Source organism: Eriocheir sinensis, chromosome 38 (genome assembly GCF_024679095.1).
Source record: "Eriocheir sinensis breed Jianghai 21 chromosome 38, ASM2467909v1, whole genome shotgun sequence".
NCBI classification, from domain to species: Eukaryota; Metazoa; Arthropoda; class Malacostraca; order Decapoda; family Varunidae; genus Eriocheir; species Eriocheir sinensis.
The window spans coordinates 8,039,305-8,062,988 of NC_066546.1; the positions used below are offsets into that span (position 1 = coordinate 8,039,305).

The window sequence follows — 23,684 nt, forward strand, 5'->3', positions numbered from 1 at the left end:
GACAGAGAGGCAGAAACACGACCAAAACACCACCACCACCACCACCACCATCACCACCACCACCCACAACAACATCAACACCACCACCACCAACAACAACAACAACACCATATCCTCCACCACAACCACCACCATCACCACCAACAACAACACCAGTGACAACAACAACATCCACGCCCCTCAACACCAATTCGTAAGACCCTAACCACCACCACCACCACCACTCGTATAATTAACACCACTCGTAACACCACCAACACGACACCGCCATTAGTTTCATCACCATTTTTAACATTTACGATTCCTAAGAACATACATTTACTATTACCACCACTATCATCACCACCAGTTTCTCATCACCAAGACTCATCACAGTAGTCTTCCTTGTCATTACTTTGTACTCTTCATCATCATCACCATCATCACCACTTTCTCATCACCAAACCTAGTCATCATCCTTATCGCTATCATCTTCCTTGTCATTGCTTTGTACTCTTCATCTTCACTATCATCACCATCACCATCATCACCAAAACTAGTCATCACCATCATCATTATCATCTTCCTTATCATTGCTCTGCCTTTTCCTCTTCAGTTTCACCATCATCATCACACTTCTACGATCAATGTCAACTTCACCATTTCGACCACTGCCATGTTCACCATCCATCGCCATCACCATTTTCATCACCATATCCACCACTGTTATTACCAAAGCTATTAATACTACTGTCACCCAGAGAAGCACATTAATTACCACTACTAAGACTATTATCATCACCATCACCACCACCAAAAAAAAAAAAAAAATCTACCTCCATCATCACCTTCACTATCACCATCATCATCATCACCACCACCACCATTCACGGACAAAAACATTACTCTCCTCCACTCTCCTTCACTCTCCTCCATCACTCCTATCCAAGCTTATCTCCACTTTACCTCCCCTCCTCCTCCTTCGTCTTCTCCTCCTGCCCCCTCCTCCCTACCACCAGTTTTCCTTTAATTGCTTCTAAGGGGAACAAGGCCTACGGAAGGAGGAGGAAATGAAGGAGGAGGAGGAGGAGGAGGAGGTAAGGGAGATTTAGGAGATGGGGTGTTGGAGGAGGAGATGAAAGTGGTGGTGGAAGAGGAAGAGGAGGAGGAAGATCAGATGGTAAAGGAAGAGATGCAAGAGGAGGAAGCAGGAGGAAGGGGAGGAGGAGGAGGCGGAGGAGGAAGAGGAGGAGGAGGAAGAGAATGTACTAGATCTGTATAGTGCATGCCAGTGTGTGTGTGTGTGTGTGTGTGTGTGTGTGTGTGTGTGTGTGTGCTTGGTATGTCCCTCTGTAAACACTGGCAGGTTTAAAGTGTGCGCACAGGCGGTCAAAGGTCACACACACACACACACACACACACACAGGTTGAGCTCAAGCAAAAAGAGGGGAAAAATTTTGTGATGTACAGAGGAAAAAACAATAAAAAGACAAAAAGACAAATGAAATGACACGCCAAACTTTGTTACGAAAAATGGACAAAAAATCAATTGGAAACATCCGGGACCCAAAAAAGTGCCCGAAAAAAGAGAAAAAGCAAACAAAAAAAGGAGCCGAAAAACTGAGCACTCGCAAACAAACACTAAAACTAAAAATAAAAAATAAACGGAAAAATGAAAAATAAACTTGTAGATAAAACTCAACTCCCCCCAAAACAGAAAAAAAAACAAAGAAAAAAACGGTAACCAAATACAAAAAATAAAAAAAACAGTCTAGGAACCACAAAAAAAGAAACACCAAAACAAGAAAAATAACAAATAAAAAAAGTCTGGAACCTCACAAAAATAAGAAAAGAAAAAAACTAAAGCCCCCAAGCACACACACACACACACACACACACACACACACACACACACGCCAGGTAAGACACAAAAAACAGGACTAAAAAAAAATGTCCCTAATCCGAGACGGTCCGACGACTGTCAACAAAGGACAACACCCGCTTCCTTCTCATCTTAACCTGGGGACTCTCTCTCTCTCTCTCTCTCTCTCTCTCTCTCTCTCTCTCTCTCTCTCTCTCTCTCTCTCTCTCTCTCCGCCAATCAATGCCCGCTACTCCTCCTCTCCTCCACCAATCACGAGGCCTCATCTTAATCAGCCTATCAGCTCCTTGTAACCGAGGGAAGAAAGGAAAAAATGTTATCAGCCGGAACGTTAGTCACTTGAGAGAGAGAGAGAGAGAGAGAGAGAGAGAGAGAGAGAGAGAGAGAGAGAGAGAGAGAGAGAGAGAGAGAGAGAGAGAGAGAGAGAGAGAGAGAGAGAGAGAGAGAGAGAGGAAGTATTGATAAGGGCTAACAGGAAGGTTCCACTTAGTGTCTGTGCATGTGTGTGTTTGTTTTTCGCGTGTGTGTGTGTGTGTGTGTGTGTGTGTGTGTGTGTGTGTGTGTGTGTGTGTGTGTGTGTGATATAGTCCGTCAAGTTCTAATTAGTTAAGCTAGTTAAGGATGTGTACAAAAACTCTCTCTCTCTCTCTCTCTCTCTCTCTCTCTCTCTCTCTCTCTCATTCGAAATATTTTTACACTCTTGGAAACAAAAGAAAAGGTGACGTCAACCAATCAGCTCATTAATCAGCTGACGTAAGGCGTGTGTGTGTGTGTGTGTGTGTGTACGGGCAGGGCTGTTGTGTCTATATATTCACACACACACACACACACACACACACACATACATACATACATACACACACACACACACACACGCACGCACACACAGTTTCTAGAATCCATAACAAATATTTCGGAAAAGGAAGGAAATACAAAAATATATATTTCGGGAAAGTGTATACATAAAATATTTTGAATGCTGAGCGTGGGGGAGGCCTGGAGGCGGAGGAGGATAAGGATGATGCGGAGGAGGAAGAGGAAGAGGAGGAGGAGGAGGAGGAGGAAGAGTAAAAGAAGAAAAACCCAGACAATATAATATGCAGAAAAAAAATAAAGCCATATACAACAAGGAAAAAGATAATAATAGTAAAAATAAAGAAGAAGAAGAAGAAGAACAACAACAACAACAACAACAACAACAACAATAAAAATAGATAAAAACAAAAAAATCAATTTCATCAGAGAGAGAGAGAGAGAGAGAGAGAGAGAGAGAGAGAGAGAGAGAGACTCGAGGCAACCACCCCGATCAATTATGCACAAGACAATATGCGGAAAAGAGCGAAAAGAATGAAGGAAATGAAGGAGGGAGAAAAAGAGGAAAAATGCTGCAGGGGAGAATGCCACAGAAAAGAAGAGAAATAGTAGAGGAAGAGGAAAGAAAATAACAGAAACAATGGTATAGGAGAAGAACGAGAGACAGAGGTGACAGGGAGAGAGAATGAGGGAAAGAACGAAGTGGGAATGAGTGATACCGGGAATAAAGAAGCGGGGAAAGAAGGAATAGAAAAAAATGAAGGTGAACAAGGAAGAGCAAATGAGGGAAAGATAAGAAGAGAAAGAGGAAAAGAAAGGATAGATTCAGTGATGTAGGAAATAAAATGTTAATAAAGAGGGAAATAAAGGATAGATTTAGTGATGTAGGAAATAAAATGTGACGAGAAAGATAAGAAAATAAAAAGGAAAAATAAAGGATAGATTCAGTGATGTAGGAAATAAGGAAACGAAGAGAGGAAGGGGATATCGAAGACCGAATGAATGATACAAAGAATATAGTAACGAGAACAGTAAGAAAATAAATAAAGAAAAGAAAGAAGAAAATGGAGGATGCAAGTCATAAGGAAACGAAGGGAGCGAAGGAAATATTGAAGATCGCATGAATGATAAAGGAAAAAAGGTAAAATGAAAGAGAGCAAATGAAAGAATGAAGAGAAAAGAAAGATCAAAAATTATAAATGAGGGAAGAATAGAAAGAAGACCGTAGGAGAAGGCAAGGGAAAGAATGAATGAGAGAAACAACGAAGAGAATGAAATATGAAAGGACGAAAGAAATAAAAGGCATAAAAGAAATCACTGACGACCAAATGAATGATGAAGAAAAAAAGTAAAAAATCAAAGAAAATGAATAACAGAAAGAAAAAAATATGTGATCCAGTAATTAATGAAACGAGAAAAGTAAGAGAAAAAAGAGAATGAAGAAAAGAAATTTGACCGTAGAAGTGATGAAGGAAATAAACAAATAAGAAAGGTAAGAAAATAAAGAAGGAAGGAAGGAAGGAAGGGAATAACGAACAGAATGAAAAATGCGAGGAATAGAGAAATGAGAATAACGAAAAGGAAATACTGAAGACTGAATAAAAGACTAAGGAGAAAATAAAGAGAAAGGTAAGGAAAGAAGGAAGAAAAGAACGAAGAGAGATGGAGAGAGAGATGGAGGAATTAAATAGAAACGAGAAAGGTAAGACAAGAAAGAAGGAAGGAAAGAGAAAGAAAAACAAGACCGATTGGGTGATAAGAGAAAATAAGGACAAGAAAAGAGTGAAGGAAATATACAAAAGACCAAATGAATGAGAGAAGGAAAGAAGAAATAAAGAAATGAAATGAAAACAGACCGATTGAGTAATGCAGAAAAGAAGAAAAAGGAGAGTCAAAGAAATATTATAAAAGACTGAATGAATGACGAAGGAAAACAGAGAAAGGAGACAAGAAAGAATGAAGGAATGAAAAAAAGCGAATGACTGATGCGAAAAAATAGAAAAAAAAAATAAAGGAAATATTAAAGACAGAATGAATGAAGGAAGGAAAAGAGAGAAAGATGACAAGAAAGAATGAAGGGATGAACAAAAGCGACTGACTGATGCAAAAAAATAGGAAAAGTAAAGAATAAAGGAAATATTAGACAGAATGAATGAATGAAGGAAATGAAGGAAAGATGACAAGAAAGAATGAAGGGATGAAAAAAAGCGACTGATTGATGGAGATAATTCGAAAAAGTAAAGAGTAAAGGAAATATGAAAGACAGAATGAATGAAGGAAGGAAAATATTAAAGGGGAAGGTCAAAAAAAAAAAAACGGAGAGCAATGAAAAGGTAAATGTCCTCACCTGCTTACACCTTCAACAGCCGCGACGGTCAGCCAAATCCATCGTAATCCACAGACTCAAGGGTCGAAATCTACAAAAACCGCTTCGCTCACTTCGCCTGCACCATCATCACCACCACCATCATCATCATCATTATTTTCATCGGAAAGACGAAAATTAAAATATGTATTACAAATTTTCCTCCTTTTTATTTTGTGTGTGATATTTCTATTGGGTATTTCCTGCTATTTTTTTTTCTGGAATGAGTGAGGAATATGAAGTAGCAGCAATAGTAGTAGTAATAGTAGTAGTAATAGTAGCAGTAGTAGCAGTAGTAATAGCACCAAATTCACTGCTACCACACGCGTATCGATTCGGCACTAAAGCACTTCATCTCGCTCCCTCTCTCTATCTCTCACTTCCACCCGACACAGGGAGAGCATTTTCATCAATATCTTATGTACCTCTCGCTCTTTTTCTCCGTTTCTTTCAGCAGAGGGGAGGCGGGAGCGGGGGCGCGCACGTCCGTCCCCGATGATGGTTAGGACACTTCTGGCGGTACTGGGAGAGCCTTACCTCGCCACCGTGAACTTAAACACCTGCCAAAAAACCTTACACCTGGCCTATGCACGCTAACCCGACACCTACCTTTACCTGGATATGACTAATTAGGTGTTATTATCCGTGCTTATATCCCGTGTTCCTGTCGAGGGTTGGAAGTAAGGGATTGTGATGAACGCGAAATTAATACTCAATGTCACGGGCAGTGTTGTCAGCGCAGTCGCACACACACACAAGCTGGCCCTCGCCGCAGTAGTGCCAACGACGGCATTTTGGCACTGACGGACATGGATGCCTGGTTGATTTTTTTTCCTCCTTCCTCCTCCTCCTCCTATTCCTCCTCTTTATCGTCGTCTGCGCCCTGTCTGAGTATGCCGGTGTGGTGCTTCTATTGGCAACACTGATTACTGCTGACGGAGGCGGTGGCGTTGGTCTGGCAATGATGGTGATGATGGTGATGATAATAATAGTGTTGATGGTGTAGGTGATAATTATAGCAGTTATGATGATGGTGATGATAACGAAGCGATGTTATGATCGTGGTGCCCCTGGTGGTGATGGGAGAAGTAGTAGTAGTAGTAGAAAGTGATAATAATAATAATAATAATAATAATAATAATAATAATAATAATAATAATAATAATAATAATAATAATAATAATAATAATAATAATAATAATAATAATAACAAGAAGAAGAAGGACATGAATAAGAACAAGAGCAAGAAAAAGAGAGTAATGATTTTCGCTGCAACAACAACAACAACAACAACAACAACAACAACAACAACAATATTAATAAGGCACGTTTTTTCCTTTCCTTCCAGACTTCTTCCCTCCTTCCCCTCCCCTCCCTCCCTCCCTCCCTCCCTCCCTCCCTCGCTCCCTTCCTTCCTTCCCTACAAACAGAGGCAAGTTTCCCCCACAACTTGAGAGAGAGAGAGAGAGAGAGAGAGAGAGAGAGAGAGAGAGAGAGAGAGAGAGAGAGAGAGAGAAGGAAAAATAAAGAAAGAATGAATGAAAATGAGAAATAAAGATTGAAATAAAGAAAAAAAGGAAAAGGAAAGAAAAAGAAAGAATAAAACAAACAAATAAAAAAGATAAATAAAGATTGAAAGAAAGAAAAAAAGGAAAAGGAAAAAGAAAAAAACAAAATATACAAAAAAACAAACAGAAAACGACTTCGTATGATAAAAAAAAAGAACAATGGACGTCTTCCTAATTAATGCTGACATAAATACGAGAAAAAAAAATGAAGATGAATAACATGAATAACGAAATTACACCTTTTGTCTTTGATGGCACGGAAGGAAAATGTCACACGCCAAACTTTTTGACACCGGAGCCAAGCATTGTGAGAGGCGTGACGGGTCGTAGCGCCGCGCCATTCCCCGTGAACAAGAACACCAGCATTTCCATAATTCTTCGCTCACATTGCAACGATTATCTTGTTCCTCGTCGCGTTAACCCGGCCACTTCTCTTTCGCGTTTATGCTTTCATCTTTTTTTTTTTTTTACTGTCACCCTGATGTTGTTTACTGCCTTCATTTATTCATCGCCTTAATCCGTCTTATCTGTCTCGTTTGGGTTTTTACTTTGTTATTTGTTTATTTACAGGGACAATGCGACGGAGGTGAGCACAGCAGCCACGCGCAGCTATGGCGTATGCACCCAACTGTACCTTATCTCAACACTTATATTCTGTCTTATCTGTTTTATTTTGATGTTTACTGTATATATTGAACACCTTATTTTACATTTCACGACATTAATTAATATGTCTTGCCATGCTTTTTTCATTTTGATGTTTACAGTATTTATTTAGCACCCTATTTTGTCTACCTGTCATATTTTTGTATTTTCTGCATTTCACCTTGTTAATTAATCTGTTTTACCTGGCTCTTTTTTATGTTTATTGTATTTATTTAACACCTCATTTTGCCTACCTGTCATATTTTGGTATTGTCTGTATTTCACCACATTAACTAATCTGTCTTACCTGGCTCTTTTTTATGTTTACTGTATTTATTTAAGACCTCATTTTGCCTACCTGTCATATTTTTGTATTTTCTGCATTTCACCTTGTTAATTAATCTGTCTTACCTGGCTTTTTTTATTTCAATGTTTACAGTATTTATTTATTTACACCTTATTATGTTTTACCTGTCATATTTTGGTATTTTCGATATTTCACCTTATTAATTAATCTGTCTTCCCTGTCTTAATTAACATGTATTGCACCGTATTTTTTTTCTTTTTAATCTGTATTTCATTTTTTTAGGTCAACTTGAGCTTTCATTTTCATCTCATTATTCTTCAGCATTTTTCTGGCCTTCGTATTTACTGTACTTATCTATACAACACCTTGACTTTTTTTCTATCACTGTGAACTTTAGATTATTCATTTATTCATCAGTTGCGTCGTGGTAAGTTTCCCATTATTTATTTAACATTAGTCTATCAACATCTTCCTTGACTTAATAAATTTTTATCCTCAACATTTTTTTCTCTCTTTTTACGTCGCGGTAAATATGTCACTGTTATTGCATTTCATCCTTTAAAACATTTCTTACTTTCGCATATACTGGACTTATACTAAATACAGCATAATATAAATGTTTGTTTTATCTGCGTGTCAGTATGTAAGTATATTTATTTATTTTTTTAATTTCTGCTAAGGCGATTTCATTACGATATTCATTTATTCATTTTTTTACTTTTTTTTATATTTGTACTCTTATCAAAAAGGAAAAAAAAAAACATACAGATGAATCAGTTCGCAAAATATTCATGAAGTAATTTTCTCCCTTCCGATAAAGCGAGCTTCAATTATAAGACTCAGTTAAGTAATTTGTAGCGTCTGTAGCATTCAGGTGAGTAATTTATGGGGTCTTGACGGCAATTAAACAGGTGGCGCGACATCCACCCCTTAATCCCCCTCCGCCTCTTAATTACACGGTCACCTGTCAAAGCCTCACCTGCCACCTGCATATTTTTTTCCTAATTAGCAATATATTTTTTCAGTACTCATTCGTTACATTTTCTAACCACTTATTTTTGTGCATGGGTTGGTTTCTCTTCTCCTTCTTCTTCTTCCTAATTATTACTATTACTATCATTTCTATTATTATTATTGTTATTGTTATTTGTATTTTTCTTGTTGTTTTGGTTTTAGTTATTTCTTGCTCCTCTCTTCCTTGCTTGTGGTTTAAGACAATTCAATTTTCAAGCTTCTCTCCACTCCCCTCTCTCGCTTTCTTCACCCTCAGATAAGTCTTCTTCTCCCCTTGCCTACTCCTCCTCCTCCTCCTCCTCTTCTTTCCCACGTCCTTCTCCTCTTTCCAGCAAACTTTTCCTCTTGCTCTCCCCTTCCTTTCCCCTTCTCTATCCACTTCCTATGCAGATAATCCTCCTCCTCCTCCTCCTCCTCCTCCTCCTCTTCCTCCTCCTCACTACCAAACCTCATATTCAACCCTTCCCTTCCCAAGCTTCTGTCCCTTTCCTCTTTCATTTCCTTTCCCCTTCCCCTTCTTCCCATACATTCCACCCCCCTTTTGCTCCCCCTCTTCCCCCTCCCCCCCCAGCCATCGACCCTCCTCTTAAAGCGGCACTGATAAGCGGAATGCCACGCGGCCCGGCCAATAGTAACACGAGTGCCAAGTAATGCCAGCTTGGTATTGGTGGATGGCACTAAAGGGAAGAATGCCGAGGGGGTGATGGTGGTGGTGGTGGTGTTCGTGATGTTGGTGATTGGTGTAAGGTAATGTGAGGAGAGGAGGAGGAGGAGGAGGTGGTGGTGGTGGAGTAGGAGGAGGAGTGGGAAGAAGAAGAAGAAAAAGGAGAAGAAGGAGAAGGAGAAGAAGACAAGAACAAGACAACAGAATAATAACAGAAACAAGAACGAGAAGAACAAGATGATGAAGAAGAAGAACATGACAACAGAATGATAACAAGAACAAGAAGAAAATGAACAAGGAGATGAAGAAAAAATACTTGAAAGGAGAAAACACCACCACCACCACCACCACCAACAACAACAACAGCCGCCTCATTCGCCGGCCCATTCTCAGCGCCATCACCGACAAGACACAAAAATTCCAGCCGCCATCAATGCCTAAATAATTACCTTCCCCCACCGCCGCTGCTACCTCCAAGACAGACAGACACAGACACAGAGAACCAGACAGACTGAGAAAGAGAACCAGACAGACAGGAAGACAGAGAGACAGACAGAAAGATAGGCAGGCATACAGCTAGATGAAAATAATAAAAAGTGAAATAGAAAAACACAGTCATGCAACCAGTCATTTAATCAGTCAGTCAGTCAGTCAGTTAACCAGCCAGCCAGTCACCCAGCCCGCCTCTCAGTAATTCAATCCGTCAGTTAGTCAGCCAATCAATCAGTCTCCTAGTCCGTTAGCAAGTCCGCCCCCCAGCCATTCAGTCAGTCAGTCAGTCAGTTAGCAAGTCAACCAACCGACCATATCTTCCATAACGTGCTAAGCTATAAGGTTATTTGGCTACGCTATGACGAATAATGTCAATGTGTATTAATTAATATTTAACACCAAGATGACTTAATGATGATTACCATAACTACAACAGCCTCTTCTATTATTACCGCCGCTATTACTGGCTCTGCTGCTGCTGCTACTACTACTACTACGAGGCATTTTTTTTAATTCCTCAGCTGTCATCGTGAAGAGAAAAATAATTAAAAAAAAATGACAAACGTTCGGCTATAAAAATAAATAAAAAAAACGTACTCAGAAACGTTGCCACTCACTGAAATTAACGTTCATATTTCTTGACCTTGCACAGAAATAAAATAGTAAATAAAAGCAAAATATAATACAACTAAATAAAAATAAAACAAATAAATAAATAAGTAAAATAAAATAGAAGAAATAAAACCAAATCAAAAGAAGCAAAAGGAAATAAAATAAAACAAAAGAAAAATATATGAAAGAATAAAAGTTGAATTTCTAGTTACAAATAAAAAAAAATGTGGAGATAATTTGACACACACACACACACACACACACACACACACACACACACACACACACACACACACACACACACAACAATAACCAAAAAAAAAAAAAAGGAGGAAACTTAGCAGAATTAAGGTGGCCCAGAACAGAGGCGTTGGTAACATTGCAGGCTTACTACTACACTCCGCCCAGACAAGACTTTGGTAACAATGCCTTGGCGCTGTACGAAACGTTGGCAACACTGATTGGCACTACAGCTGGGTATTGAATCACTGGCTCTGTAGTATGTCACAGCTTGGCACCTGCTCTCTCTCTCTCTCTCTCTCTCTCTCACATGTAGCAAATAAAACTACATCTACTTCCCCTTCCCCTTCAAGTACACGCCAGAGAGAGAGAGAGAGAGAGAGAGAGAGAGAGAGAGAGAGAGAGGGGGGGAGGAGGAAGGAGGAGGAAGAAAGCCAATTACCAGTGATTCTAACATCCTTTTCTCTCCTTCCTTTTCATTTCCTCCTTCTCCTCCTTCCTCTCCCTGACCTTGATAGAGAGAAAGGAAAAGGAAGAGGAAAGGGAGGAGGCACATAAGACGAAGTAAGAGAAAAAAAAGAAAATAAGAAGAAAAAAAGAAAGAAAAATGAGAAAAGGAATAATAATAATAATAATAATAATAATAATAATAATAATAATAATAATAATAGTAATAGTAAAAAGAAGAAGAATAAAAAAGAAGAAATGAAGAAGAGAAAGAAGGAAAACAACAAAGAAAAAAATAAGCAAAAAAGATGAGTAAGGAGGAGGAGGAGGAAGAGGGGATGGATGAGTGAAAAAGAGGAGGAGAGGAGAGGAGGAGGAGGAGGAGGAGGAGGAGGGGAGGAGGAGAAAGGATACCCGGCAACATGAGGTGAAGAGAGGAATGAGCAAAACATTGAAGAAGGATGAAAGGAAGAGGAGGAGGAGGAGGAGGAGGAGGAAGAAGAGGAGGAGGAAGAGGAGGAGAACCGGGATAACACACTTCCCTGATACCACATTTCCTCCTCTCTTAAGTGACGGCTTCCCACTCTCTCTCTCTCTCTCTCTCTCTCTCTGTATCATCTTTTTCTCTCCTTCTTCCTCTTCTTGTTTCATTATTGCATTTCTTTATAATTTTCCTCCTTTGTCGTGTCGTATTAACATTCATGAGTACACACACACACACACACACACACACACACACACACACACACACACACACACACACACACACACACTCACGGACACGGACACGCACACTTATACGCATCCTTTTTTTATATTTTTTTCCAGGGGTCTTTTTTTATTGAGGCAACAAAGGAAAAATACTGCAAATGACATCACCAGACGCAGCGTAAAATCAGCAGTAGGTATCAGCTATTTTGGAGGGACGAAAAAATAACAAATAAATAAATAAACAAATAAATAAACTCAGTGATGCTAAACTCTGAAATATATATAAAAAAAAACAAGTTACTATTTTTTTCCTCCGGGGTTTAAAATGTACAGATTGAAGTTGTATTTAGCAGTATTTTGATTGACTGATTGTGTGTGTGTGTGTGTGTGTGTGTGTGTGTGTGTGTGTGTGTGTGTGTGTGTGTGTGTGTGTGTGTGTGTGTGTGCGCGCGCGGCCTGCTTTTATAAATGTGAAAAAAATGACTGATGGACGGATTGACTGACAGACCGATAAGTAAGATATAAAAGATTACTCTCTCTCTCTCTCTCTCTCTGGTATGTCCATTCTTCCTGCTTATTCTCCTTTTCTTGCCTTGTTTTTTGTCTACTTTTTTCTCCCTTCATCCGCCCACTCCCTTTCTCTTCCTCCTCCTCCTTTTCTCTCTCTCTCTCCCTCCTACTCTTCATCTCTCCCTTCCATCATTCCTCCTGTCCTCCTCCTCTTCATCCTTCCCCCACACTGTTCTCCCTTCCCTTTCTCTGTCTCTCCCTCCTTCCTTCAATCTCTCCAACCCACACGACTCTTTCTTCTCTCCTTTCCTCCTTCCCCCCATGCTTCCTACACACTGCTTCCCCTTCCTACTCCTCTTCTTCTCCCTTCCCTCCCTTTCCTCCTTCCCCCTTGTCTTCATCACACTGCTCCTTCCTTCTTCCCCCTCCCCCCCATTCTCCTCTTCCTCCTCTCCCCTCCCTTGAACCGTTTGGAAAAGACATGAGTGAGGAGAAAGTCGAGTAGTTAAGAAAATCATGGTAATAATAGTCTTTATATGTTGTTTTCCTTTGCACTTACCCGCGGGCTAGGAAGGGCCGGGGTCACACACACACACACACACACACACACACACACACACACACACACACACACTTTCACTTACAACGTACGTAATGCAATAAAAGTCGGTTAATCCTTAAGTATTTTTTTTTTATGATTTTTTACACTCAAGAATTCAGACTTTATTTTTGTATTTTATTTTTCTTTCCTTCGAGAATTCAAATTTTTATGGATGATTCTAATTTCCTGTTAGTATGAATTTGAATTATGTGATGTTCTGCCCATTAGAATTCGGATTAATCATTATAATCTTTACTTTCATCCTTTTAACATTTAACTAACTCCCTCCTGTCTGCCCTTCACCTATACCAACGAACAATAATTTATCAAAGTTTAAAAGGGACTAAAAAAAAAAAAAAAAAAGCGTCATACAAAAGAAAGTTAATGAAGAAGAAAAAAATAATACCATGCAGTTTTATCTTTCAACTTCTACTCATACATATTTTTTTTTAATGATTGCAAAGTGTGATGAAGTGAATTGTTGATCTTTACCAGAGCCGCATGACCTCTAGCGGCGACCTTTGAACTATGACGCGGAGCATGACCAACCCTTCTACCCTTTCCCCCCCTCCTCTCCCCCAAGCCTACTCACTGCTCCTATTATAAATGTCTCAACACAAATATAAGAAAAAAGGAAATGAGAAAAAGTCACCCACATTCTCGAGACTAATGTTTATCTGAAGTGTCTCTCTCTCTCTCTCTCTCTCTCTCTCTCTCTCTCTCTCATACTCTTACTTTCATAATCTCCTCGTCGCTCTTAATATAAATACCTTAACCCCTAGAACCCCCCCCCCCCCCACAAAAAAAAAGCATAAAAAAATCCCGACTCTAATGTTTATCAATAGTTCAATGTTTATCTAAGGCTCATTTTCTTAAACATTCCGGTGCCCAAGTACATACATATTTAACAACGCTTTCGTAGGAGTTTGGGGCATTTCCATGGGTAGTTTTATGACCCTGGTGGCTGTTTGACCCTCCTTCTGTTCTGTGAACCTGAAAGAACACTCATTACACTCAAATCCTCCTCGAGCAACACCAATTATGAAGGAATTTTAGTATAATATGGAAGCTGTGTTGAGTGCTCGATATCCAACAGGTTTTTGCCCCCCCCTCCCCCCATTGGGTTAGCTGTGGAATGGACTATAGAACTTGACTTATCTCCTTTTCTGCCTTTGGAATAGTTATAATGTGAGAAGGGGAAGCGTCTGAGGGTATCAATTTATAAGCGTCTCCCTTCCTGCCTCCACTTTGGTCTAATAATCAACGTCTCAAGTCCCAGAAACTTCAGAAAATACTAAGAAAATCATCGACACTAAAGCTCAAATTTCCTCTTAAATACACTGCTAGACGTAAAAACTCGCCCACAGTCTCGACCCCAATGTTTATCTCGAGACCACTGTTTATCGAAGTCTCCGTAAAAAGCGACGTAAAAAGTAGAAAACGAGTCTTTGTCGGGGGAACATCAACGAGGCTTTCACTCCCTCATTTTCCTTTCCTTCGTGTGTACCCAAAAGGTGCATACATTTCCGGCCACTCAGGGGTAATTTACGGTATTGACAGGTAGTTTACGGGGGAAAGTGGACCGGTTGCGAGGCACTTTTAAAGGGGGAACTACGATAAAAGGAACTGTCAAAGATATAGGTGTAAGCGTTTCCCCGCGTCAGCCAAGTGTTAGGAAGGAAATAATGGAGTAATAATTGTTTTTCTTACCTTAGAAGACGCCGTGCAAGGTATTTTTAAAGGGGGACCGCGGTAAAAAGGTGTCATAGATATCTGGTTTATAGTTCCTCACGTCAGCCACTTGGTAAGAAGGAAATAAGGGAGTAATAATTGTTTTTCTTACCTTAGGAGGCGCCATGCAAGGTAATTTTAAAGGGGGACTACGATAAGAAGGTGTTACAGATGTCAGATAATTGGCAACAAGGAAATAAAAGGGTAATATATGTTTTATCTTACCTTAGGAGGCGCCGCGGTGAGTTCTCTTCGAAGGCGAGAGGACATGACGCCCGGCGGTACTGAAATAAAAGAAAAGAATATTAGTAATTTATCAAAGTTTAGAAAGGGGCAGAAAATGAAAGTGTCACAGAGAGAAAGTTAAGGAAAAAAATATAGAGGGTGACATACATAGAAAAGTAAGGAATAAAAAAAAAAAAATTGATAAAACATTCTAATAATTTATCAAAGCCTACAAAAGAGTTAAAAAATCGAAATGTCACTAATACGGAGAGAGGTAAAGAAAAAAAATAAAGATACAACATTTCAATCATTTATCAAAGTTTACAAAAGGGTTAAAAATGAAAGTGACACATACACAAAGAAAGATACAGGAAATAATACAAATGTAGCTTTTTTCTCTCAATTCTTACATGTCAGTTTTTTTATTATGATCTTTGTGATGAAGTGAATTGTCATATTATCATTATTATTATTTCTTATCATTATTACCTATTAAAATGTAAAGTCATGTTTAATGGGCTAGTTTTTGGTTCTTGGAGAGAGAGAGAGAGAGAGAGAGAGAGAGAGAGAGAGAGAGAGAGAGAGAGAGAGAGAGAGAGAGAGAGAGAGAGAGAGATTTGAAACTTATGAAACATTTATTTATAGCTATTAGTTATATATATATATAGATATATATATATATATATATATATATATATATATATATATATATATATATATATATATATATATATATATATGGACAGAGCTTTAAACTGTACAACTAAAGCATAGCTTTTTAGGCAAGAAAATATATAATTTATTTGAAAATTAATGGCTGTGACAATATTAATAATAATTGTAGTGAAGATGAAAAGATTATGATAACTTTGCATAATGTTAAAGTAATAGAATCCTATATTGAGCATGCGAGATAACACCATAGAATAAACGCGTGCATACATACATGCATGCACACACATAGACCTATATATAGTATACTCATACACACATACACATGCATACACACAAGCATACGCATATACATATGCGCACACATACACATGCGCACATATACACGCATACACCCATTCATATACATAAGTAAATAGGTCATTATAATATTAGTTTTTAATCGGCTTTTGAATGTGTTGAGGGAAGGAGCTTCTTGAATTTGTGTGGGGATAGAATTCCAAATTACAGGACCCAAATAAGTAGTTGAATGTTGGAATTTTGAAAGACGATGAATAGGAAAGCTTAGATTGTCGTGGTGACGGGTACTATAATCATGAGATAGGAGGAGGTCACGCATTTCGTTCTTATTTTTGTACATGAGTGTAGCTATTTCCAGTTTAGTTATATCATCCAGTTTTAAAATTTTGGTTTCCTTGAAGAGTGGACTAGTGTGTGCTAAATAGTTGCTGTTAGTAATAATTCTTACAATTTTTATGAGCTGCAATCTTAGGGGGGTTAAGTAGGTGGTGTATGTTGTACACCAAATGGGGTTGCAGTAGGTAATTAGTGAATAAATATGTGCATAGTATATTGACTTTAATACATTTTGAGAGAGAGAGAGAGAGAGAGAGAGAGAGAGAGAGAGAGAGAGAGAGAGAGAGAGAGAGAGAGAGAGAGAGAGAGAGACTGGTCATTGTAAGAGGAAGTCACGTCTTGTTTACTTTCTCTCTCTCTCTCTCTCTCTCTCTCACGCATCCACTCCTTTGCGTATTTCCCTCCAATTCTCCCTCCCACAATTTTCTCACTTCCAGTAATATAACCTTGAAGATACTCCCCGTTTCCTCCTCCTCTTTCGTCCCTCCTCCTCTCCATCTCTTCCTTCTTCCTCTGCATCTTCATCTACCCTTCCCTCCCGCTGTCCTTCTCTCCATCTCTCCTTCCTTCCTCCCTCTTTCCTCTGCCATCTTCGTATCCCCTTCCCTTTCTCCTTCAGTCTTCCTCTGCATCTTCTTCTCTCATTCCCTTTCTCCTTCACCTTCATCTTTCCTTTCTCCCTACCTCCTTCCCTCTCTCCTTCCTTTCCATTTCTCCTTCCCCCTCCCTCATTCATCTTCATCCTTCCTCCCCTGTCTCCCTTTTTCCCTCTTCATCTCTCCTTCCTCCCTCTCCAACTCTCTCTCTCTCCTCCTTTCCCATCATCTTTTTATCCCTTCATCTCTTCCTCATTTCTTCTTCCCTTATTCTTTCCCCTTCATCTCTACCTCCCTCCCTCCTTCCTCTCCATCTGTTCTTCCTTCTCTTTCCTCTTCATCTCCTTCCTTCTTCCCACCCTCCTCTCCCTTCCTCCCACGGACAGCCTTCAGAATGACAATTGCTGTGATAACATAACCTTGTATATCCTTCTTCGCTAAGACTCCCAAATATAACGTCTCAGCCACTCTCCGGTCCTCCCTTTCTCTCTCTGTCCCTGTCTCTGTTTGTCTCTCTCTCTCTCTCTCTCTCTCTCTCTCTCTCTAAAAGCTGGTGGAAAGAGGGGACGAGAGAGATAGAATGGATGGAAATGGGGAAAGGAGAGAGAGAGGGGGGGAGAGGAAGTTACGGTAGGAGGAGAAGAAGGAAAAGAGGAAGATGAAGAATATGAAGAAGGACAAGAACAAGAACAACAAGATGATGAAGAAGAAGGAGAACAAGAAGAAAAAGAAAAAGATGAAGAAGAAGAACAAGAAAAAGAAAAAAAAAGAAGAAGAAGAACAGGAACAAGAAGAAAAAGATGAAGAAGAAGAACAAGAACAAGTAAAAGAAGAAAAAAGATGATGAAGAAGAGGAAGAACAAGAAGAAGAAAAAAGACGATGAAGAAGAAGAAAAAGATGATGAAGAAGAAGAACAAGAACAAGAAGAAAAAGATGATGAAGAAGAAGAACAAGAAGAAGAAGAAAAAGGTGATGAAGAAGAAGCTCAAAGAAATATCACCAAAAAGAGAATGTTTACCTTAGAAATAAAAGAGACAAATTTGTGAATGGAATTAATTTAGCTCAGTTTGGCCTTACTCTCTCTCTCTCTCTCTCTCTCTCTCTCTCTCAAGAGAGAGAGAGAGAGAGAGAGAGAGAGAGAGAGAGAGAGAGAGAGAGAGAGAGAGAGAGAGAGAGAGATTTATGGGAGAAAACAATGCCCTAGTGAACAAAAGACAGTCGCTACGGAAACAATAGATGCTGAAATTATAAATGCAAGGAACTTTTTTCCACGCGAGAAGAAAAATGACTTGCATGGTAGGTAAATAGACGCTCTCTCTCTCTCTCTCTCTCTCTCTCTCTTATTTTCTTTCGTTATTTCTACTTTTTCTTTCTCTTTTCGTCTCATTTTTTTTTCTTAGTTTATTTCTATTTTTTTGTTCTTTTTATCTTTTTTGTATTTTTTCTTTTTTATTTATATTTCTTCTTTATCTTTTATCTTTGTATCTTTTGTTTTCTTTCGTTATTTCTACTTTTTTCTTTCCTTTTTCATCTGTCTATCTTTCATTTTCTTTCGTTATTTCTATTCTTTCTCTTTTTTTAATTCTCTCTCTCTCTCTCTCTCTCTCTCTCTCTCTCTCTCTCTCTCTCTCTCTCTCACCTGTAATCATCACTCACCTGGATGGCCCACTTCCAGGTGTCACACGCGCTTGTCAAACCCACGGAATTGAAAGAACAATGACAACGAAGACAAGAAAACAATAAAACAAAACAAAAAAACAAAAGACAAACGACAATCACCTGCTACTCTTATCATTACTATTCCCAAGATTAAAATAACAATAACCCACAAAAAAAGGTCACAAATATACCACTAGAGTAAAAAAAAAAGGGCTAATGAAAAGGAAACAATGAAGGTGTCTCTATAAAACATGATGATCTATTTTCCAGCTCAATTCTTCGCTATAACGATCAATTAGTTTCTTGTCTAATCGTAACCTTTCAGAATGCCAAATGAAGGCGAAGGACGAAATGGAGGAAGAAGTGAAAGGAAGAGGAAGAGGAACAGTGGAGGAGGTGAAATGTAAGGAGGTGTGGAGATGATGGACGACGAGGAATAGAGAACGAGGAGGAAGAGAAAAAGGAGAAGGTATTGAGGTGATGGAAGGGAAGAAGTAACGCGAGTGAAGAGCAAAAGGAAGGAAGGAAAGGAAGAAAAATGAGTGACTGGGATTGGTGGACATGAAAGAAAAGGAAGAAAGGGGGAGGAGAAATGGAAGTAAGGGAGGTGTGAAAACGATGGAAGGAGTGAGAGGACGAAGAAAGAAGGAAAAATGGAAGTAGAGGGAGGTGTGAAGATGGAAGTGAGTGGCTGAGAATGAAAGAGAGAGAAAAAGGAAGGAAGGAAGGGAGGGAGGTGGAGAAAAAGGAGTGAAAGAGAGAGGAAGAGGAAGGAAGGAAGGAGGAGGTGTGGAGATAAGAGAAGAGAAAGGAGGGAAGGTAGTGAGTGGGAGGAAGAGGAGGAAGAGGAGGAAGAGGAGGAGAAAGGGAAACAGTGGGTGGTATGAAAACGAGGCGAGGAGAGAAAGGGGAGTGAACGGGGGAGAAAAAAAAGAAGGAAGAAAAGAAGAGAAGAGAAAGAGAAAGGGGAATTAGGGAGATGTTGAAACAAGAGAAAGGGAGGAAGGGAGAAGAGTGGACGATGATTAGGAAGAAGAAAAAAAGGGAAAGGGAGGGAAGGTGTAGCAACAAGAGAAAGGGGAGCTGTAGAGAAGGGAAAAGGAAAGAAAGGGAGGAAAGGGAGTAGACAATAAATGGGAAGAAGAAAAACAAGAAGAAAGAAAAAAAAGAGAAAGGGGACTAAGGAAAGACGTAGGAACAGAACAGAAAGAAAGGAAGAAAAGGAAGAGAGGGAGTGAATAAACAAGAATTGAAAGGAGGAAGAAAAAGAGGAAAAAAAACAGAAGGGTAGGTGAGGGAAGATGTAGACGAAGAAAAGGGAAGAAAAATAAGGAAAGAAAAAGAAAGAAGATAAAGAAGAGAAGGAAAGAGAGTACACAGTTAATGGAAGAGGAAGAAAAAGAAAAAAGAAAAAGAGGAAGAGGGTGTAAAGAAGAGGGAAGAGGGGGAAAGGGAGGGAACGTAGCAAAAGCGAGTGGATGGAGCAATTATGGAAGAGGTGAAGGGAAATTCTATGTAGATGGAGGGAGGGAGTGTGAGGAAACAAGGGAGAGAAAGGGAGGGAGAGAGGGAGGAAATTGTTTCAAGGGAAAGTGCTGATAGGGAGGAAACTTGTGTAAAAGAAAGAGGAGGAGGAGGGGAGGGAACTGGAGGGAGGAAAAGGTTGGGGAAAGATGATGAGGAAACTGAAAAAATGGGAGGAATGTAAAGATGAAAGGAAATGAAGGTGAGAAAGAATGAAAGAAAACGAAGATAAAAGAAGACGAAAGAAACGGAATGGAAAAAGAAGAAGAAGAAGAAGAAGAAAAAGAAGAAAGAGGAGAAGAAGAACAAGAACTAGGACGAGAAGGAGAAGGAGAAGAAGAAGAAGAAGGAAGAAAAAGATAAAGGAGAAGTAGAAGAAGAAATCGAAAAAGAACGAAAAAGAAGAAAAGGAGGAGAAAACGAAGAAGAAAAAGAGTAAGAAGAAAAAGAAGAAAAGAAAAGATAAAAAAAGAAGAGGAAAAGGAAGAGGAAGCAAAATAGAAAGGGGTTCCATGGAGAATATAAAGTAGAGAGACGAGAGAAAGAAGAGGCATATTAGAAACTACGAGAGCAGATAAGAGAAAGGAAGAAGAAGAAGAGAACGAAAGATAAAGAACAGAGAAAGAAAGGAAAAAAACAAAACAAAAAGATATACGAGTTATGTAATGATGGCGAAGAGGAAAGGGATGAAGATGTGGGATGGAAGAAAAATGAGAGAAGATAGGGAGAAACAAGTCATTGATAAGAGAAGGGAGTGAAGGAGAGTGGAAAGAGGGAGATGAAGAAGAAATAAAGATAAGAATGTGGAAGAAGAGATGTGGAAGGGAGATAGAGAGAAGAGTGGAGAGGATGAGTAGAAGGGATGAATAAGAAGAGATAGAAGAGGAAGTGGAGAGACAGATGGATGGAAGAGAAAAGGATGAGTGAAGTAGATGGAGAAGAGGGAGTGGATTGAGAGTGGAAGAAGGGATAGAAACGAAAGTGGAGAGACAAGTGGATAAAAGACAACAGGAGGAGTGAAGTGTGAAGTGGATGCAGAGAAGAGGGTGTGGAAGGGGAGTGTGGAGGTAATACGGAAGGGTGTGGAGCAGTGTGGAGGGAACGAAGGGGTGGAGAAGCCTTGTTTGGGTAGAGGAGACCTTGAGAAGCCTTCCTCCCTTCTCCCTCCCCTCCATCCCTCCCTTACTCGGAGAGGGAGGGAGGGAGAGAGAAGGGAGGGAGTGAGAGAGAAGGGAGGGACGATACTGCATTGAAATAGTGGTCGTCGTTGTTGTTGTTGTTGTTGTTGTTGTGATTGACAGCGTAGGAATGTCAACAAGAAGAGGAGGAGGAGGAAGAGGAGGAGGAGGAGGTAAAAGGCACAGGATATTAGGGCAGTAGGAGAAAGAGGAAGAAGAGGAGGAGGAAAAGATGGGAGGGGAATGCGAATGAGGAAAAGAAAGGAGAGGTGTTGGTGGTGATAGTGGTGGTGGTTGTGGTGGTGTGGTGGTGTGGTGGTGGTCATAAGAGAGGTGGTGATTGATGCAAATAGTGGTGTTGGTGCTGATGATGGTGGTGGTGGTGGTGGTGGTACAAAGTGTTGGCGGTGATGGTGTTGGTGGTGTTGATGGTGGTGGTAATGGTGGCTGAGAGACTTATAAGGAAACCGATGATGCAGAAGATAGTGGTGATGAGGGTAATGGTGGTGGTGGTGGTGGTGGTGATGATGGTGGGGGTGGGGGTGAGGCTGAGGAGGACAAGGGAGATGATAAGAAAGATGATGAAGGTAATTTTAAGGCAATACCTGTAATTATCAAAGCCTCCTCCTCCTCCTCCTCCTCCTCCTCTTCCTCCTCCTCCTCCTCCTCTTTTTTTCTATCTTCGTCCTTTCCTTTTGGTTTCCCTTCGTCCTATCTGGTTTTCCCCATCCCGAGAGAGAGAGAGAGAGAGAGAGAGAGAGAGAGAGAGAGAGAGAGAGAGAGAGAGAGAGAGAGAGAGAGAGAGAGAGAGAGAGAGAGAGAGAGAGAGAGAGAGAGAAAATAGGACTAAAAGAGATGACCAACGCATATAAACACACACACACACACACACACACACACACACACACACACACACACACACACACACACACACACACACACACACACTAACACCTGAGAATTCCCGTAACCCTCCCTTACCTGTCCCTTCCAAATATACGACCCTACCTGTCCTCTACCTGTCCTTCCCTCCCTCCCTTCCCCCCCCCTGCTACCTTGTCCATCCCTTTCCTAACCCTGCCAGCATCTTCACCGCCCCCCCCCCAACCCCCTTCTTCTTCTTTATCTTCTGCCTGATCATCTCTTCTGCTTATTCACACTCTTTGCTTTCCAATGGCACTGCACTTCCTTTCCTAAGCTCATCTTCTTCTATTACTGCTTACCTTTCCTTACCTTACCTTAAATCTCTCTCTCTCTCTCTCTCTCTCTCTCATCTACCTTCTTTCTCTTCCCTTCCTCTTTCACTACTGTCTACCTATGCCTACCTTTCCTTACCTTAATCTGTGACTCTCTTTTTCTCTTTTTCTCATTTTTTTTATTTACCTTTTCTTTCCCTTCCATTCCCTTCCTATTTCTCTTCCTACTTGCCTGTCCTCTGCCTACCTTTCCTTACTTTACCTCACTCTTCTTTCCCTCTCTCTCATCCATTTATCTACCTTCTCTCTATCTTCCATTCATCTTTCTCTCCTGGCATACTCTACCTTCTACCCATCCCCCTCCCTCCCGTCCCACCTTCTATTACATTCCTCCCTCCCACCCTCCACTCTTAATCTCCCTTCCTCCTCCCTTCTCCACCTGAATCTCCCCTACAGGCGCTATCAGGTGAGCTAGGAGACGTTGGGACGCTAACGGGACCCAAGAAACCGCTTAAGAAGAAAACATATGGAATCAGATACTTCATGTCGCCTCTTGAAAGGGTTCCGAGTGTGCGTTGTAGTGTTGAGGTTGTTTTGATGTTTTGTTTTGTTTTGGAGGTGTTTGTGTGTTGTGATTTGTGAGTGTGTGTGTGTGTGTGTGTGTGTGTGTGTGTGTGTGTGTGTGTGTGTGTGTGTGTTGATGATTTCGTAAACATAATGAAAGAGATAAAAAAAAACATGTTACGTCTTAAAATTAAACTAGAGAGAGCAACTGCGCACACACACACACACACACACACACACACACACACACACACACACACACACACACACACACACACACACACACACACATCATTAGACTTATTTACCACAATCACTGTCCTTCGTTATTTTATTTTGCTCGTGGCTGTAGGTCAGAGGAGGAAGAGGAGGGGGAGGAGGAGGAAGAGGAGGGGGAGGCGGAGGAGGAGGAGGAGGAGGAGAAGGAGGAGGAGGGACGGATGAATAGAGTAAAAAAGATGAGTGTGTGTGTGTGTGTGTGTGTGTGAGAGAGAGAGAGAGAGAGAGAGAGAGAGAGAGAGAGAGAGAGAGAGAGAGAGAGAGAGAGAGAGAGAGAGAGACCCACACTTATTGCACTTTATAGTTATCAGTCCATACAACTACTCTCTCTCTCTCTCTCTCTCTCTCTCCGTGACTCGCCGGAAAGACCTGACTAAAACACTGACTCTACTCCTGACTCAATGCTGAAACCCGTTATCCGCCTGACTGACTTGGCACGGGTCCAGGAGGAGGAGGAGGAGGAGGAGGAATGGGGGGAATGGGCACGAAGCTTAAGCAGGAAGGGAGAGAGAGAGAGGTGGAGGTGGCGGATGTGGTTGTATAGTAGTAGTAGTAGTAGTAGTAGTAGTAGTA

At 40.4% G+C, this 23,684-nt stretch overlaps 1 protein-coding gene across 11 annotated transcripts in view; it reads right to left on the reverse strand.

Annotated features, from left to right (window-relative positions):
- LOC127008624 (SH3 and multiple ankyrin repeat domains protein 3-like) overlaps positions 1-23,684 on the reverse strand; it is a 137,329-nt gene that overhangs the window by 81,055 nt on the left and 32,590 nt on the right. For 9 of the 11 annotated variants that reach the window (XM_050880885.1, XM_050880897.1, XM_050880882.1 and 6 more), the window contains exon 2: positions 14,807-14,865. In XM_050880885.1, coding sequence (XP_050736842.1) covers positions 14,807-14,865 — 59 coding nt within the window. Of the gene's footprint in view, positions 1-5,021; positions 5,119-5,464; positions 5,483-14,693; positions 14,701-14,806; positions 14,866-23,684 lie in introns of those variants that run through there. The other 2 variants (XM_050880891.1, XM_050880893.1) reach the window with 2 other exon arrangements.